Source organism: Vicia villosa, unplaced genomic scaffold (genome assembly GCF_029867415.1).
Source record: "Vicia villosa cultivar HV-30 ecotype Madison, WI unplaced genomic scaffold, Vvil1.0 ctg.000799F_1_1, whole genome shotgun sequence".
NCBI classification, from domain to species: Eukaryota; Viridiplantae; Streptophyta; class Magnoliopsida; order Fabales; family Fabaceae; genus Vicia; species Vicia villosa.
This window is the reverse complement of record NW_026705354.1, coordinates 624,119-643,135: the sequence shown is the minus strand read 5'-3', so window position 1 is coordinate 643,135 and position 19,017 is coordinate 624,119. Positions and strand designations below refer to the sequence as shown.

The window sequence follows — 19,017 nt, the reverse complement described above, 5'->3', positions numbered from 1 at the left end:
CTTTCATCCAATAGAAAACTAACAAATTGCCTTGTCATTAAAAGAATTTTTAATTTGAAGTGTGATTTATTCTGATACAAGGTTGTGATTGGTTGACAGTGTAAACTAATTTTACACTGTCAGTGTATGAACCTTTTTCTCTTAGAGTTAAAAGTCTTCATTCTATATATTCAAATCACTTTATGCTTATAGCTATGGTATATCTTTTAGCCGTCAACTTACAGTTTTTTCTAAAAAGAATATGGATTTAATTGTAATTTTGTTCTTTTATTTTTAATTTATTTCTAAATTTTAATTTTATTTTAAAATTTTATTTATTGATTCCTTCATTTTAATTTTTGTAATGATTTTAGTTCCCACTCAATTTGTGTTTTTTTAAAACATGACTGCTGCATTCATGATGCAGTGTGACTTAAGTGACAAATAAAATTCCACATTATTTATAATTTGTCTTATTCTAATAATATAAATTATTTTAGTTAAAAATAAAAAATATTAAATAAATTATAGAAAATGTAGTTAATTTACTTTTATTAGAATAATTTATTTATTATGATTCATATTTATAAATAACATTGGAAATTGAAAATACATTTCCGAGACGCACCCGACATTGCATTTCTGGTATGTTGATACATTGAAAGCAAAAAAAAATTGACTTGAAATTAGGGGTGGCAAACGGGCATATGCCCGTCCTGCACTAATTTACCGGAGATCATTTCTGTGACCAACCGAAGATATATCTCCGATTTGTTTTCTCTTTAAAATAGGGTGGATAGACTTTGGGCTTGTGAAGGATGCGTATCGAAAGTGCATTTTTGATTTTCGTGGGGGCATTTTCGAAATTCTAAAGGGTGTTTTCACCCTATAGGTTAGAATAAGAAATTCCCATAACAATTTGGTGGTGAGGGGGCTTGAACACCCTTAAAAAAAGGTCCAATGCACTTACCACTGAACTAATATGATTTAGTTAAAAATTCATATTTTGCAATCAATTTAAAGTTGACAATGGGAATTATAAAGTCTGAGTGTAATGGTATCTTTTACACTTACACCAACGGAAGAAACCATGTTTCTTACTCTTCTGTTAGGCCTGATACATTCGTTTATAATTTGAGTTGATTAGATAATTAGAACACATTCAATTGCTCCATTTTGATCAAGAATTGTCTGAACCATTACCTTATTCTTCTCTATTGTGGCAAAGGTAGATTTGATTATGAAAGTTTGGACTCTAGATGATAGATGCAAACAGCTGAATGTGAATAATTAGAATACTTGTGTGGTTGATTACCTTATGTTTGTTTTATCTGCTAAGTTGAGATCTTTAAACCTATTCTTAATTTCTTACACAAAGAGACATTTGACAATATTCATCTTAAAGTCACTCCAACTACTGATGAAGTTAACATGATACAAAGTTTAATTAATGATGCAAGTTATAATGATGATCTTGGATTGGAAGTATAGTTTTAAAATCAGGATCATTTCGGTCGGTCGAACCGGTTAGACTTTGAACCGGAGGATATAGCAGTCTGGTAAGGTCATCAGACCATTGTTGCAATTGATCCGGTAAAAATCAGTGTGATCCGATCGATTCATTGCATGTGCATGTCCAATTTTGAAAGAATGTGTTAAGGAATAATTGATTTAGACATTTTTTCATCCCACCCCTGTGGGTTTCCAAAAATACCCCTTGCTTTCGGAGGTGTATTTCCATAAACACCTTTTTATTTTTTTATTTTATTTTACGTTGATTTCTTTCGTATGTGCATCTACGAAACATTTATTTAACGTTGTTTAAACGGTTCCGTAGATGCATTTACGGAACAATTCAACGTTATATATTAAGGTGCTTTCAGAAATACACCTCTGGAAGCGGGGGTAAAAATGAAATTTTCCCTGATGACTTTAGGGAATAATTTTGCTCCAGACCTTGATGAATATATGGGATAATTTTTTCAAGCCTATTGAAATATAGTAGGGACTGACGTGATCAATTAAGTAAATCAATTTTTTGAACAAGGTTGGATTTTTTTTAATCTCAATTCAGCTAATGTGATTTTTATATCTAAACAACATGGAGAATATTTTATTGAGTTGTATAGACCTCTTGCACTTGTAAATTTTCAATTCAAAATCATCACTGAGATCATTGTAGACAGGTTGACCATCTTAGCTCATAAAGTTGTTTTTAAACACCAAAGAGACTTCGTTAAGGGAACACATATTTATGAGTTTATTGAAATTACTTTAAAAGTCACTACTATGTTAGACAAGAAATCCTTTGGAGGTAGTATGACTTTCAAGAAAGTTTTGTGATTAAATTTTTACCATTCTACATTTCTCAAACTATCAATCATGATAAATAGAAAAACTGCATAATTTTTTCTTGCTCTAAAGGAGTGAGACAAAGAGATTACCTGTCTACATTGCTCTTATGTATTGTGAAGAGGCATTTAGTAGGTTGTTACCTATGTTGGTGGATCAGAGTAAGTTGACATGCATATTAGTTGGTAAGACAATTATTCATAGCCACGCATTTTTGACAAATGATCTTATGATATTTTGTAAAGCTACAAGGAAAAATGCTTAAGTTATTAACCATCTCCTTTAAGAAAATGGTAAAAAAATTCTAGTAAACACACCAGTCCAACAAAATGTAAGCCCATATATATGCTTGGATTCACTATTGGGCATCCACCATTTAACTATCTTGGAATTTCTATATTCAAAGGTAAGCTTAGAACTCATCATTCTCAGATCATAGCAGATATAGTATTGGCCAAATTAGTTACTTGAAAGGACCACATTCTTTTTATATTGGATAGAATCATATTGGTTCAATTAGTCATTTAAGATATGCTTTTGTATAGTCTTAGGATTTATGAATGACCACGATCTTCTTAACAAACTATATTTTTGCAACAAAAAAATTGTGTGAACGAGTATCATAGACAATAGAAAACTGATTACTATATCTGGGAATGTTATTTGCTTACCTTTGTCTGAAAAAGATCTTAGTCTAAGAGATATTAAGATAATAAACAAAGTTATTTACTATCTATTTGTTAGAAGTTGTTGACTATCAATAATCAATGGTCTTCAATACTTATTATTAGATACTTCATGCAAAAAAAACTAATCATACATAGTATTTCTTCTTCAATATGGTGTGATAGTAAGCACTTTGTTTTTTTTTTTATGGAGGAACATAGTAAATGGTAGATTGATAATGGAAAGAACATTTGTTTATGGACTGATAATTGGCTGAGATACAAAATTAAAGATTTATACCTAATATTACTAGTGGATATTCAAGTTATGAAAACTGCTAAGGTCAATTCAATTATCCAAGACATTAATTGGAATAATCCTCATGACATATCAATTTTGGCTCCTCAAATTGTTGAAGACATTTTGAAGATTAACGTATCATTTGATAATACTATTGCTGATAAACTCATTTGGACATGATCTTCAAATGGTGGTCTATCTTTTAAATATTCCTACGAATGTATCATAAGGGTTCACACAGAGCCTTCTTTGATAAAATGTTTTTGGCATCCCTACATACCACCTGCTAAGTCATTAGTGCCTTAGAAGCTAATGCATACTATTATTGCAAAAAAAGACAACTTGATTCAAAGAGGAATGCATATGGTTTCAAGTTGCTCTCTCTGCAATCATGATGTGAAAACTGCATACCACTTATTTCTTAGATGCATGTACACCTTACTTTTCTTACATTAGATGAAGCAATTGTTTGGCATTAACATTTATTAAACTAGTTACAAAAGCCTATTCAAACTTGCTGTTAAAAGTTAGAGATCTCAAATTCAGAATCTGATCATGACTCACATTATAATAATAATTTGACAAACTTGACATACAAGAAATGGTATCAGATTTCAAAATGATAAAATAGATTTTGATAGAGACATTCTTCATGTTAAACAATTGGTCTATATGACATCTACTTCTTTCAAGAAGTACATGTACTCTTCAATTCACTAGTTTACAATTATTAAATTTTGTAATTCTCCCACACCTAGTCATAATTGGATTAAGTGCAACACAAATGAATTTTTCAGAGAAAATCTTTAAGTATCAACTTGTGGTGGCATATTTAAAAATAACTTAAAAATATTATTGGGAGATTTCTCAATTAAGATTGAAATTTGCACATCCTTTCAAGCTCAATTGCCTGGAATCATGCATGCTATCGAATATATGCTCACAAGAGAAATTAGAGAAATCTTTAGCTTGAAATTGACAAAATGCTGATCATTCATGCATTTTCTAATGTGAATATTGTCCATTGATATATTTTAATTAAGTAGAAGAATACTTTACACATTATACACTCTTTTAGATTCAAGATACGTCACATTTTTAAAGAGGAAAACACATGTGTAATTAGATCAATCAATGCAATTTTTCTTTTGTTGATTATTATGATACTTAGTAAGATCCACTTTCTATTTATGCTTTTGAAAGTTTTTTCAAAGATAAATTTTGCACATCCAAATAGTTTGCTGTTATTAAAAATAATTATTCCTATTAAAATTGATGTTTATACTATATAAAATATTTGATTTTATTTTTCAAAATAAAATAAACATTACATAAATGATTTGATAATAAAAATATCAAAAAAGCAAAAAGTGACATATTTATTAGACAAAAAAAATTGTTAAAAAAAAAAAAAAACTAAAACCATGTTTAAATCTTAAAAATATCTGTTGATATGGATAGAGAAACCGCTGTGGTCGTTAAAACAGAGATGACACACACTCCTTTCCTTTGCCACATCTTTCACTCCCATCATGAACTATTCAAATCAATGTCTTCCCAAAACCCATTTTCTCAAAGTTCCCACCTTTCACCCTTTCTTCAAATTCAACCCATCCTCATACACTAACTATGCTTCAATCAGAACTCACACCCTCTCATTCACCATCAACTGCAGCCTCAGAAAAGTGGGCAAGAAGGACTTATTGTCTCAGAAGATTGTCTTATCAGAAGCTTCTCCTCCACCACTCACACAGGATAATGATGTTTCTTCAAAATCAAAGGAAAAGAAAGGCACTGATGGTTTGGTTAAGAAGTTGAGCAAGAAAGTGTTGCAGATTCTCTCTAATTTGCCTTTGGCTATTGGGGAAATGTTCACCATTGCTTTCTTAATGGGATTGGGTATGTATCAAAAGTTTTCTTCTTTTCTCTATTTCTCAAAATTTTACATAGGACGTGTTTGGATTGACTTGAGATTATATGAGCTTATATACTAATATAAGCACTTGAGACTGATTGAGAGAGCTTAAGAAATCAGCTTAAAACACATGCATGAGCTCTTTTTATACTTACTTCCATAAGCTTTTTAGATAGCCTATGATAATATAACTTGTAGCTAATGTACTTTAAGACCTGTTTGGATTGGCTTGTTTGAGCTTATCTACAAGCATAAGCACTTATGAGACTATTTGGAAGAGCTTCTGAAAACAATTCATGGCTTATATTAAAAGAGTTTGACTTTATTTTATCTTTTGTTATAGAAATAACTTATACATAAGTACTTGCATGATAAGCTTTTATGCTATAAGCACTTAATAAGGCCATATAATAACCAAGACTTGGCCTTTTATGCCAGGCACTTTTATTGATCAAGGTCAGACCCCTGAGTTTTATTTCCAGAACTACCCTGAAGATCATCCTGTGTTAGGATTTTTTACTTGGAGATGGATTTTCTTTCTTGGTTTCGATCACATGTATTCTGCACCTATATTTCTTGGAATGTTGGCTCTTCTTGGTGCTTCCCTTATGGCCTGCACTTACACAACACAGCTCCCACTCATCAAGGTTTCTAAAAGGTTTGGTTTTCAATTTTCTGTGATCATAATGCTTTGTTTGTGAAATTTCTTGATTGATCAAGACATAATTTGTTTCGTAGATGGTCATTTATGCACTCTGCCGAGGTTATACGCAAGCAAGAGTTTTCAGAATCGTTGCCTAGCGCGTCAATCCAAGATGTTGGTACTATATTAATGGGAGCTGGGTATGAGGTAATAATTCCGTGCCATAATTTATACTTATGACATGTTCATAACCTGTTTTCAGCTTATTTCCATAAGCTTAACAAGATAGTTTATAAAAACAACTTATATGGAAATATTGACTTCATTTTACCGTTTGTTATAGAAATAGCTTAACATAAGCACTTATAGTTACTGGCCAATAATAGACTTCACTTGAATACTTCTATGTGTAATGACAAAATGTAACTTTGGATTATAGGTATTTTTGAAAGGACCGACTTTGTATGCTTTCCGTGGACTTGCCGGTCGGCTAGCCCCAGTTGGAGTTCATATAGCACTTTTGTTGATAATGGGTGGAGGAACTTTAAGTGCTGCAGGGAGCTTTAAAGGTTCAGTCAATGTGCCTCAGGGGCTGAATTTTGTCGTAGGAGATGTTCTCGGTCCTACCGGCTTTCTTTCTGTTCCGAGTGATGCTTTTAATACAGAGATTCATGTCAATAGATTCTCTATGGATTATTTTGAAAGTGGAGAGGTAGCAAATGTTGATTTTTGTTTTCTATGAAATGGTGCTATGAAAGTTTTCTGCAATTTTTATGGACAATTTTGTTTTTTGATTGATGTTACAGGTTTCACAGTTCCGCACCGATCTATCCCTGTTGAACATGGATGGGAAAGAAGTAATGAGGAAAACAATTAGTGTAAATGATCCATTAAGATACGAGGGTATCACCATATACCAAACGGATTGGAGTATTTCAACTCTACAAGTTATCAAGGACAATGAAGGACCTTTTAATTTGGCTATGGCACCTCTTAAGATCAATGGAGATAAGAAACTTTATGGTACTTTTCTACCTGTTGGAGATGTTAACTCTCCTAATGTTAAGGGAATGTAAGTGTTTAACTATCCACCGTAACAAAATATTCTTTTCGATATTTGGAAGCTCTTTGTTCTTATGTGCATTTTCTCCTTCTTTTTACAAACTCTTGTCGAATTTTAGATCTATGCTTGCTCGTGACCTGCAATCAATTGTCCTTTATGATAAGGAAGGGAAAATTGCCGGAGTTAGACGACCTAATTCAAAGCTCCCCATCAACATTGATGGCTCAGAAATTGTCATTGTTGATGCAATAGGGAGTAGTGGCTTGGACTTGAAGGTGCGAGCTTTCCTTTATAACCGATATTAGTTAAGTTACCTTAGCTGTTGACTCACTGCTTAATGCTTATGCAGACTGACCCTGGTGTGCCAGTTGTATATGCTGGTTTTGGTGCTCTAATGCTCACTACTTGCATCAGCTACTTATCTCACTCACAGGCGAGTCCCTACATTTATATCATTCTTTCTCCAATATATTATTTTATTTTTAGATTTTCGTTACAAATGTCATATGCACAATCGGTAGCTTGGTTGTGTTTTCATTATCCATGTTCAATTATTCATCGAAATGTTAATTAACTTTTTGGTCAATTGAAAGATATGGGCCTTACAAGACGGGACAACAGTCGTTATCGGAGGAAAGACAAACAGAGCAAAGTTAGAGTTTCCTGACGAGATGAACCTCTTGCTTGACAAAATCCCTGAAATAGTTGAATCATCATCTCTATCTAAGCAAAGCTGATAGCTTTTGAGACATGAAGGTGAGAAATAAAAGACTCTTCAATTGGATGATAGCTACTTATATGGACTATCATATAGTAATGATAGAGTACTACTTGGACATACAACCATACGAATTGGATCCCATGGACGAGTCGAGTCAATCAACAGAACTTTTGCAGATATCAAACCTCTTATAGTATATTACATGTATATTTCATTTATTTTTATTTAATAGAGCCAGATACCAACGCTCTTAAAGTGTAACAGATCCTATAATTCATACATTTAACAATGTAGTTAAGCAAACCTACTTTACGCAAGATGTAATCCTTCTTCCTTTTTCAAGTCAAACACCTTCATAAGCGCGTCTCCCACAACCTGTGTGAAAATCAATGATGCAAAGCGTTGTTCAACAAACTTTAATTGGATAGTATCAGCAGAAACTGAATCGAAGGAATAACATTTGAAGTTCGAAAAAATGCAACACAAGCCACAAGTTTTTATTACTTCACATACAAGGCAAGAGAAAGTACCTTGTCGGGTGTGGATGCACCAGATGTTACACCGATCTTTAATGGACCCTTTGGTAGAAAGTTTGCTTTCTCCACAAGCTCGCCATGCTGAAAGATGAAAACATAAACATTTTATTGATAGTGAAAAAGAGGTAACAACAGTTGATGATGTATGAATCTCTTTTATCAATGCTTACATTCAACTTGTGTTCTATTTTGTTTCCTGGACCAATTCTTTGCTCACTGTCAATCCAGTAAGAAGGAATTCCGCGTTCCTCAGCTATCTCTTGCAGGTGCGATGTATTGCTCGAGTTCCAGCCACCAACTACTAACATAAGATCCATGTCTTTCTCTACCAGCTTGTAAATAGCATCTTGTCTCTCCTAAAAGGAAAAAATCAAAACAACTGTTTGATTAGAATAAAGATATGTTTAGAACATCAAGGGACTAGAGAAGTGTAAATAAATACCTGAGTAGCATTACAAATTGTGTTGAAGCTTATGAAGTGCTCATTAACGTTTTCCACGCCAAATTTGCGCATCATAGTCCTCTCTACTAGTTTACCTTGAACCGATGAAATCGCAGACTCGCAGTTAGTTATAATTTATCAATAGATCACTAGAGAATCCCTATGCTGCTAACTCCAAAAAAGATAAAAGCTAACCAATCTCTTCGGTCTCTCCCTTGAGCATTGTTGTCTGATTTGCAATGCCAAGTTTTATCAGGTCATGATCTGGATCAAAACCCTTAGAAACTGCAAATTTAAACTTCTGTACAAGAGAAATAAAATAATCACGACATCAAAGATTACAGGGTTTTGAATGCAATATCGACCACATGACAAAAGTTGCACCTCGTATAATGCCTCTCTGGTTGAGCTGGATCCATTAAGTTCACCATCGAGAATATAATCGCAAACATATTCAGCCTGGATAAGTTTGTCAGTTATACAAAAGTTATAACTTATAACAAATTTCTTCAAGTTAAAGCATTCGCCGCACATAAAATTGACTAATAGCAGAAACTTTGGACAAACCTCTGCCATAGTTTTCACAATTATGTACTTTCCAGCAAAAGAAGCAGTAGCTACAGTTTCTTCATGAGCATATTTACCATGAATTATTGAGGTATAATCCCCTTTTTTGTGCTTCTCAACAACATTCCATACCTTCAAAACAATCCATCAAGGAAATAATCTCAGTATCTGCATACTGATATATGAACTGAATCGACGGAAACTGGCAAAATCGAAAACTACCCTCACCTTTGAAACCCACTGGCAAGTTGTATCAACGATTTGAACATTTTTCTCACTCAAAATCAACATTTCATCGACTGCGGCTCCAAAAGCAGGCAATATGACTACATCACCCTCGTTGACAACCTCAAATTGTTTCTTTCCTTCTCTTATAGGAATATTCTCCACGCCCATCTCGTCTAGCCGCTGTATCAATAATTTCTCAAAGCTCAACGATTAACAAACTCTTATATCGTCGAAGATGATAGGAAATAACATAAATACCTTATTAACAGTTGGATTGTGAATGATTTCATTGGTAATCCAAATTTTGTGATTAGGAAACTGTTTTCTTGCCTCATAAGCAATTTGAACAGCCTTGTCAACTCCCCAACAAAAACCAAAGGCTTCAGCTAACATAACAGTGACATTTCCCCATGTATACTCATATCCATTTTCTTTCAATTTTTCAATGATCTCACCTGAAATTACAAACGAAAAAGGACACGAGTAGTTAGCGAAATTGTGTTGACTTGGAAGAAATAAAAAGGGAAGAAAAAAGATAACATACTGGTGTACTCGTGTTTGATGAGTTTGACAGTCTCTTCCTTGTGTCCAAAGCCTTTGCGGTTATAATTCTCACCTCTGGTGAGGTTCTTTCGGAAGACTTTGGGATCGAAATCGGAGTCGGCTGAACAACGGACTGAGAAGACATTCTGGCAGCGGATTATGGCGGGAGAAGGAACGTCGATGCGAGTTGCGGGGAGACGGGAAAAGTGAGCACGGAAAGCCATTGAAGGTAGAGTCAAGAAAAGACAGCGGATATTCCTCTGGTGTTATGTATTGTATTGAATGATTTTAGTTAAATTAATAGATAATTTAAATAAAATATAATAGATGTTGATGCTAGGGGTGCTCAAAACCAAACCAACCCAATAGAAAACCGCAAACCAAACCAAACCAAACCGAAACCGCAAAAAACCGCATTTGGTTCGGATTAGTTTGGGTCATTATTTAACAAAACCGCGCGGTTCGGTTCGGTTTGCGGTTTGTATTTTGTAAACCGAACCAAACCGAATCAAACCGCATTATGTTACAACCTAACTTTTACTTTACTCACAACGAACCCAAACTTAAACCTATTATACGTTAGCCTTATGATTACCAACAATTTTTCTCATTCTTACACATATATTTTCATTCCTGATCTTCTCAAATCTCTAATAATATTATCGCACCTTCTTTGTCACATACATCTTCCCTCTTCTTCTATAATCTCTACTCTCTTATATTTTTTCATTTTCACCTTCTCATTTTTATGTAAATATTCCGTAATTCAGTTTCGTTTTTATCGCCCATCTTCTTCTCTAATCTCCCAACTTTTTTTCTTTTTCACCTTCACTACCTCTCGTCTCTTCTATTTTTTTGTTTCATTATAATATTTTTTATATTGTTTTATGCTATTATTTTATGTTTAATATTCCACTTTTGTCTAATTTAATTTTTACATATTAAATGGAAAATTGTTGTCAAAATATGACGAGTTTTGTTGTTATTTGATAGTGTATAAATGTCTAAATACAAAATTATGTTGTCATCTATATGTGTATGTATGGCTCAATAAAATATTTGTAAAAACCGAACCAACCAAACCGAACAAAACCGCATTAGTTTGGTTTGGTTTGGTTCGGATTTTTTTTAAAAGCCAACCGAACCAAACCAAACCGCACGATTTTTTCGCTTGCGGTTCGGATGATTTTTTTCGTCAAAACCGCCCAAACCGCACCGCGATCACCCCTAGTCGATGCAGTTTCTTGTGGTTTTTTGCATTGCATGGTATTTCATGGGGGAGTGGTGTTAGGTTTGAAAATGTTACTATTTTTAATTTGTTTTAAAGACTGTTGCCCATTCCTTAAGTCTCTGTTGTTGACTGAGTGAATGTGATGTAAAACATTCACATTAAGATGATATAGTTGCCTATTGTAGTTGATAATTTATGTGCCTCATGTGTGTATATTTGATGATATATGAATCATTTAAGAAAAAATGGTTTAGAAAGATATAAATACAAAGTCACCAAAGGTACCAAGGTTCAAGGTTCAAATGTACTTAATCCTCTTAGTATCATCTCCATTTTTAAGAAGAAATAATTTTTTTTTATTACTAATGTTTTCATAGAATAAAAATCAAATTACATAAAATATGTTACACTTTGAAAGATTTCTTTGTAAATTATATTATGAGTTTTGTTGAAGACAATAATCTTCATCGTCGCATATAAGCACCTTCAACCCATTACGTAAAGTTACACCTGAAATATCAACATATAATTGACCACGTGAAAATACAGATTTTGGAAGATATATACCAACATTTTAAAAATATTGACTTTGACTCTTATTGATAATCATTCCAAATGAGACAATAATAAAAAAATATTTTCGTTGGAATGTGAATGAAATTCTAGCATAAGATGAAGTCAAAGACAATCTCGGAATATAAATCTTTTGTCCAATAATACTTTGTAATATGACATTTGCCTAAGCACACAATTTCTCATTTGTGTAATTATAAGTTGAGTATCATTACATAAACCTGATTATTGATCAATATTTTTCAATACATTATTGGAATATCAATTTTGATTCTTAACTCATGGGTCATAATGAGTTAATGGACCATCAACAATTAAGTATATTTTTTCATCAAATCAAATTCATAATGGAGTTGTTCAATGTATCAACAATATCTATTTGTAGGTGTTAATATTGTCATATTCTAAAAAAAATAAGAATCAATCATATTATTCAAAAGTGATATATTTGTGGTATTAACAATTGAAGCAATAGGGTCACATGTATTCTTTATCAGCAAGTTATTTTGTATTTCAATTTCAGCTCTGTTGTTATTATTTTCTCTAATGTTTCCTTCTCCAATTTTTAAATCCAATTTGTGAATCCTTTCACATCATTGAGATCCGAAGAAGAAGATTTAGACGGGAGCCTTATATTTTTTGTCAATGTTAAAACCCGAAAAAAAAATGCCTAAGGTATGGAGAATTAGCGCTAGCATGTATATATCTTGTCTCGTCTATTTTGGAATGACATGAAGAATTTTCCTGATATCACTGCCCAAGAGAACAACTTTTTCCTCAAAGGGAAGGTTCAAATTTTTTGGATTAAAGACTCTAAGCATATTCTAAAATATTTATCAATAACTTCAAAGCAATATTTATGAACTATAAGAGCTTCATCCCAAATAATAAGTTCTTACATAATAATTAATTTAGCTAAAGGGTCACCTGACTTGACACGACATGTAGAATTCTCAAAGATATTTATTGCTATGGTGAATTTTAATTAGATTGTCGTTCTGCCATGACTAAGTAATAATGATATTCCACTTAAGGCTACCATCAGAACAATATCTCCCTCTGATCTAAGTGCTACAGAAATTGCACTCTAAATGAATGTTTACTGATTCCACCATACCGATGTATGATGGAAATGCCACCACAATTCTCATTCACGATATTTAATTATGCTCATTTGCTCTTGAGTTATTGTGGAAGTCAATGTTTGGTGCTCTAAATGTAGAATTTGCGATCATAATTAAGTTCGTCATAAATAAGGAGGTTATGAGATTTAGAAATCAAAGACAAGTTTGCTTGAAGCATAGTTGAGAAATCTTTCAAGCATTGATTGTTGCTCTACCACAATATTTCTATCTCCACCAAAGTTAAATTCTTTATTTCATCTTCTGACAAAATCAAATATGTTAAATGTTATAAACACATAAGATGTACATAATAATAACAACTAAATGTAACTTATGACAATAAAATAGTGTTTGGGCGTTGATATGAAAGTACTTGTTTATACCAGGTTTAGGTGTTTATATTTGAATTGCATGTATTAGAATTAGGGGTGGCAAACCGGCATGTCCGCCCCGTTTAGATCCGTCCCGCAAAAACCCGCGAAAAATGGGGCGGGACAAGGCGAACATAGTTGAGGATGCGGGCTTAAAACCTAGGCCCATCCCGCAAAAAAAAAAGTGAGGACGGGGCGGGGAAAGCTCGCGGGCACTGCACCTTTTAAGTCTAAAAACACAAAAAAATTATGTAAACGACCATGCTCGCAAAAGCCCGCGAAAAAACGGGGCGGGGCAAGGCGGACACAACACAGGGTGAGGGCCTAAATTCTTGGTCCGCCCTGCGCTAAAGTGCGGGGAAAACGGACATGCCCAACGGGCCGGGCTCATTTTTTCACCCCTAATTAGAATAGTCTTGAAGTTATGTTTGGGCTGGTTTTAATACATTTTAGCATAATTTTGAGACCTGGCAGCGATGACGGGCTGACTGTTACGCTCCAAATCCCAAATGACGGGCATGGGTCCTGTGACGACCGTCAGCACCAGGTGACGATGGTCATGGTCATGACGTTCTGGTCATCACCTTAGTTGTTTCAACTTCGTTTGTATGGAGAATGCAATTCTTTGAGCAGTTTTGTCCCTCTGATGGTTAATGCACTATGGTTGAATTTCTCAATCGATATGTAGTGCATAATACTAATCGAGATAAGTGATATACTATGAACGAATAATATCAACCAATATATAGTGCCCAGTACGAATTTAGAAATGATGTGATATGTTATGGTTGTGTGTTACCAACCTATATATAGGGCCTAGTATAATTCAGAAATGAAGTGATACGTTGTGGTTGAATTTATCATAGTGTCTAATACTAATTGCTAACCCAATGTTTGAGTGTGTCCCAAAATAGGAAGGTGGGTAAATCTTTGATACCATACCTTGAGGAGTAACAGTCTCAAATGAAGATAGTATACTATCCTTAAGGAATGGTTTTCCTTAAGGATAATATATTTATGATTCTGATGACTCAGGATCCGTGTGATTAGATATACGATTTTGCATTCCTTTCTATTATGTGTTGTGTGAAATAAAAAATGGTATAGACGAGGGACTTTGGGATAAGAATTAGTAGGTAAAATTATATGGTCGAGATGACTCCTAACATAGGAGAACTTCAATGATATAGTTTATTCTCACCCCTATTGTTATCACAATCTTTCAGGCGAGCAGCCTATAACTAAAGGCAAATGAAAGATTATATGATGGGAGTTTTAAGAGGATTTACCTTAATTATTTTATATTATTTACGTTGTACTATTATGATGACTCTCGTTTATATTTTGTACTATTTTGACATACTATGTAATGTATGCGAGATTTATGTACTTATGTAACTTCACTATTATATCATGTTTCCAACCCATAATTAACGACTCAATTATGTGATTTCATACACATATTTCATTGGGTTGTTAACAATTATTTTATTTTTCAGTTTATGTTAGAATTATAATTTGTTCAAAATTTATTTGAACTTTTATTTTATAGTATTTTGTTGTGTGTGATGACTATGTTTAGAATTTAAATTTAAAGAATAAAATTAGGAAATTATGACATTTTAAAATTTTAAAATCTTGTAGGTGTCATTTTTTAGAGACAAAGTCATCTGATTCGATCAATTTAATAACTATATAGTTTTGTTATAGAGACTGACTTATTCAATCGAATTATCCGATTTAATCCATGTTAATCATGTTATTCGACCAATGACTCAGTAATTCGACAAATAAACCAATGACTCAGTACCCTCAACGGTTTGATGACCGACCCGATTTTAATTTTTTTTTTATAAACAAAGTATATTAAGTAGTGTACACGGGGTACTACTGCCCATTTACAAAGTTCAATCAAGATTTTTGATAATCAAAAGGAGAACACAACCAATTATACATTATTGTGCAACTTCTACCTTTGATACCAATACCATGCCATAATCAAGACAACACATTGATACTCATAACAAGATCATCTAAAAAGAAAAAAATCACCATTAAATAAAATGTTGTTTCACACGTTTGAAATTGACCATATTGTAGTTGGCCAACATAAGCTCAGCTTCTTCTTATTAATTTTCCCTTGAAGGGCTTGTGTGAATAATTTATACTGAGTCAACACCTCAAAAGCACCTAAGTTCTTTATACCCAACCAACTGTAAATGTTCTCCTATGCTCTCTGGCTAACCTTACGCTTGAAAAATAAATGATCTAAGTCGTCTTCTTCGTTCTCTAAATAAATGATCTAAGTCGTCTTCTTCGTTCTCTTATGCTCTTGGCTAACTTTACATTTGAAAAGTAAATGATTTAAGTCGTCTTCTTCGTTCTAAATGCTCTAAGTCGTCTTCTTCAAAACAGACAACACATACCTTATCATACATATTTTGAATAATCTCCCTCTTAAAACATTGATCACTCGCAATTAATTATAATCATTCAATTTGTTTATTATTAATTCAATGATAATTTTAGTAGAATAAATACAATATTTATTCAAAGAATTTAAATTTTTTAGGTTTTATTTGGGAATTTGAATGGATTGAAAAACTAATTTATTTAAAAATATAGGAAAATTTATAAAAATTAAAAATAATATATAAAATAAATAAAAAATATATTTATCTTTAACATATTTTTAATTTTCAAAATAAGATACCAATATATTATATTTCAACTATTTTTACACTATAGTTCAAATTAAAAACCATGTAACTATAACATATCATGTGATTTGACAGCATACACACATGATATGCCAGTTAGTGTACCAGGCAGTTTTATTAGATTTCACACCTAATTGCGGATCAAAAATACTTTCCGCATCCACCCAAAGTAAGATGTATGAGTGAACTCGTCCATCATAATTTTTCCAAGCTTTTTATGGTCGCTATCTCACTATCTATAAACCTTAGTTAATGCAGGAACGGAAAGTTAAAAAAAGCTCATCAATAAACAATAACTCAATCCAAAATTTTGGGGTTCATAATCAAATATTTAAGTAGCATTAAAACAGGGGAAAGTTCCCATTGACAGATAGATAGGGGCATCCATGATGATCTTCACTTGAGAGGAATAAATCTGGAGGAGTGAGTAGCACCAATACCAGGCCTACCGTGCTTAACAGGCTTGTAAGAGATTGAGAATTCAGCCAGATAATGGCCAATCATTTCAGGTTTAATCTCAACTTGATTGAAGGTCTTGCCATTGTAAACACCAATGATGCTACCAATCATCTCAGGAACGATGATCATGTTACGGAGGTGAGTCCTCACTGGTTCCGGCTTCTCACCAGGTGGTGCCTCCCTTTTCTGTCACAATATATACACTGTGGTTAAAATCAAACACAACATAGCCTCACATAACCAAGTAAGCTTATGCTTAGATGAGTAGTGACTTTGTTAAAATCAGCATGTCATCAATTATGCCAAGACCTTGATGAAATACCTGAAGTATAAATGTTAAACCCAAAGTTTAAGATATTAAAATGTTGACAGAGGAAGAAAATGGGTGCTCAGAAAGTAATGAATGGATATGAAATTTATCCTCATAATAAATCAGATTAACGAGATTATTTCAACTAATCATCACAGCACCCACAAGCTGTAAACTCAAACATGCATTAATTAGATACCTAATCATACAGACCATGGATATACAAAGATAACTGAAACAAGTCAAGTTTAAAATACTAAATTGTTGACAAAAAATTGTAAAAATGGCATACAGTAGGGAAGAAAAAGAAGAAAGGTGCTCAGACAGTAACGAATGGATATGAAAGTTATCCTCATGATATATCAGATTAACGAGATTATTTCAACTAATCATCACAGCACCTGCAAACTGTCAATGCAAAAAAAGATAAAAGAAAAAGCTTTGATCGAAATGCACATCCAATCAGTTCATTCCTTAAATAAACAATTTCTCAGTTGCTCAACCATTATAACATCACTCTTCCTTCTACATACCCCATTTTCAATTCTCTTTGAACTCAAACCTCTTCGTTGAAATTAACTATCAACAAGAATTAACAAATTGAATGAACAAATACGTGAATAAATAGAAAACTCACCGCCTTGCGGAGCTTCTTGATGAGTGCCATAGGCTTGCGGGTCAAACCACGTTGAAACCTAAAATTAAAATGCAGAGATACTTCAACATCTAAACAAACATAAAATACATAAAAATAAAAATAAATCTTCAAACACATTTTCTTCACATTTTTTTCAAACCATTAGATAGATCTGATCCTAAAATAAAACGATTGAAAAACAAATATATACCTTCTGCGAGCACGAGCAGAGAAGAGTTTAACGAGTTCATCAGTGGACATATCCAAGAGAGCATCGAGATCGACACCTCTGAAACTGAACTTCTTGAATGTTCTCTTCTTTGGCACTCCTTGTGCGGCGACCTCGGGTTCAACATCTGCCTGCAAAATTAACGGAATAAATCATCTAACAATGGAATGAATGAATCAACAATGCAATTTGAAAGAGAGAAAAAAAGGTTTTCACCATGGCTGCAACAGTTTCTGAGGTATCACGGTTAGGGTTCTTCTACCAGCGGCTATGTGGATAACAGGGCTGTTCTTCTTCTTCTTCTTCTTCCGACTTGACGACATGTTTTTACAAAGGGTAATTAATTGGGTTTGGGCTTGTACCTACTCTTACATCAGGATTATGTTTTGCACACTATAAGTAATACATCACACCCCCTATCTCTTGAATAACTTGACTAAAATATCCCTTTAACTAAAAATAAATTATCAGATTTCTTAAAAATAATTGGATCGTCTCGGATTTTGGCTCCAATTGATCAGATATTTATAAGTAAGTGTCTTTTCATTTTAAAATTTTATTTTTTTATTTATCGGACATTTAGAAAATTCGATATCAAATATATTGATTTTTTTATATTTTATATTGTTCGGTATAAATACATTCAAATAATGTATTTTTACAGATTTTTAAACAGACATTAAATATATTTGAGAAAATATCAAATTTTTAGAAAAATCTGGTATAAATACATGATTTTTACTTAATTTTTAAAAATGCGATAATTTTGTAGGGTGTTAAGGAATTTTTTAAAAATTCCATAGACCAATTTTTTAATAATTTATTTTATTTTTAGTGAGGACAAGAGGAAGAAATGGTAAAATTATACTCAAATTAAGTGATATACCTAATAGGGATATTGCGAGGAGATATTGTCATGGGTTTGGTAGACCTAGATGACAAGATTTATGATATCGCATCGCATATAGCACACATTGTCCGTTGTGGATTGATTTAGATTTAAAATGTTTGTTCATTAACATTATTTGTTGCCTACATGTTTGTGACTTATTTAGAATTTATGTTGTTGTGAATTATTTAACGTTGTGGTGACTTTAACTTAACATTGCATATCATAACATGAACTAACATACAAAAGTATTCATACAATCACAAACATGCAAAAGTATCCATATGACTTCCTCTTTCCTATGTCTTATATGTCTTGCATATGTTGTTTCTCATGCTCTTGAACCTTCACAACAATTCTCATTTCAATGGTCAGTGACGCGTGCCAATGGACAATCGAATTTCAACTTTATCAGAACGAATGATTATTGTTGATAAATGCAACTCTACAAGTTTATGTCTAGTTGATGACATGGATGGAAATGACACAAAGTCATTCAATCTTGAATAAAAAGTGGTG

At 32.9% G+C, this 19,017-nt stretch overlaps 3 protein-coding genes and 2 non-coding genes across 5 annotated transcripts; 1 reads left to right on the top strand and 4 right to left on the bottom strand.

The window, feature by feature from the left end:
* The first annotated feature begins 4,762 nt into the window (after positions 1 to 4,762).
* LOC131631297 (cytochrome c biogenesis protein CCS1, chloroplastic-like) lies at positions 4,763 to 7,981 on the top strand. The gene is made up of 8 exons (XM_058902099.1): positions 4,763 to 5,196; positions 5,651 to 5,870; positions 5,951 to 6,062; positions 6,295 to 6,567; positions 6,662 to 6,927; positions 7,037 to 7,193; positions 7,268 to 7,351; positions 7,512 to 7,981. The coding sequence occupies exons 1-8, from the start codon at positions 4,830 to 4,832 to the stop codon at positions 7,653 to 7,655; spliced, it is 1,623 nt and encodes a 540-aa protein (XP_058758082.1). The 5' UTR covers positions 4,763 to 4,829; the 3' UTR covers positions 7,656 to 7,981.
* Positions 7,793 to 10,228, bottom strand: LOC131631298 (4-hydroxy-3-methylbut-2-enyl diphosphate reductase, chloroplastic-like). The gene is made up of 10 exons (XM_058902100.1): positions 9,957 to 10,228; positions 9,671 to 9,867; positions 9,413 to 9,592; positions 9,185 to 9,316; positions 9,002 to 9,076; positions 8,813 to 8,918; positions 8,618 to 8,712; positions 8,346 to 8,531; positions 8,170 to 8,256; positions 7,793 to 8,014 (listed from the first exon to the last, which is right to left on the bottom strand). The coding sequence occupies exons 1-10, from the start codon at positions 10,177 to 10,179 to the stop codon at positions 7,949 to 7,951; spliced, it is 1,347 nt and encodes a 448-aa protein (XP_058758083.1). The 5' UTR covers positions 10,180 to 10,228; the 3' UTR covers positions 7,793 to 7,948.
* A 6,014-nt stretch (positions 10,229 to 16,242) lies between these two features.
* On the bottom strand, positions 16,243 to 17,983 carry LOC131631273 (small ribosomal subunit protein uS19x-like). Its single transcript, XM_058902069.1, has 4 exons — positions 17,826 to 17,983; positions 17,592 to 17,740; positions 17,381 to 17,438; positions 16,243 to 16,619 (listed from the first exon to the last, which is right to left on the bottom strand). The coding sequence occupies exons 1-4, from the start codon at positions 17,826 to 17,828 to the stop codon at positions 16,371 to 16,373; spliced, it is 459 nt and encodes a 152-aa protein (XP_058758052.1). The 5' UTR covers positions 17,829 to 17,983; the 3' UTR covers positions 16,243 to 16,370.
* Positions 16,821 to 16,903, bottom strand: LOC131631300 (small nucleolar RNA U30). Its single transcript, XR_009292645.1, has one exon. It is a non-coding gene; the product is annotated as a small nucleolar RNA U30 (small nucleolar RNA).
* LOC131631301 (small nucleolar RNA U30) lies at positions 17,061 to 17,143 on the bottom strand. Its single transcript, XR_009292646.1, has one exon. It is a non-coding gene; the product is annotated as a small nucleolar RNA U30 (small nucleolar RNA).
* Positions 17,984 to 19,017: the final 1,034 nt, after the last annotated feature.

Bases quoted from the DNA above. Each gene is read 5' to 3' on its own strand.
- LOC131631273 (XM_058902069.1), bottom strand. The intron at 17,439-17,591 runs GTATATATTTGT...TTTTAATTTTAG, and splicing joins TCTGCTCGTGCTCGCAGAAG to GTTTCAACGTGGTTTGACCC. The intron at 16,620-17,380 runs GTGAGTTTTCTA...ATATTGTGACAG, and splicing joins TCAAGAAGCTCCGCAAGGCG to AAAAGGGAGGCACCACCTGG.
- LOC131631298 (XM_058902100.1), bottom strand. From the start codon at position 10,179: ATGGCTTTCCGTGCTCACTTTTCCCGTCTCCCCGCAACTCGCATCGAC. The intron at 9,593-9,670 runs GTATTTATGTTA...TTATTGATACAG, and splicing joins ACAATCCAACTGTTAATAAG to CGGCTAGACGAGATGGGCGT. The intron at 8,257-8,345 runs GTAAGCATTGAT...TTCATCTTTCAG, and splicing joins AAATAGAACACAAGTTGAAT to CATGGCGAGCTTGTGGAGAA.
- LOC131631297 (XM_058902099.1), top strand. From the start codon at position 4,830: ATGAACTATTCAAATCAATGTCTTCCCAAAACCCATTTTCTCAAAGTT. The intron at 7,194-7,267 runs GTGCGAGCTTTC...ATGCTTATGCAG, and splicing joins GTAGTGGCTTGGACTTGAAG to ACTGACCCTGGTGTGCCAGT. The intron at 7,352-7,511 runs GCGAGTCCCTAC...GTCAATTGAAAG, and splicing joins GCTACTTATCTCACTCACAG to ATATGGGCCTTACAAGACGG.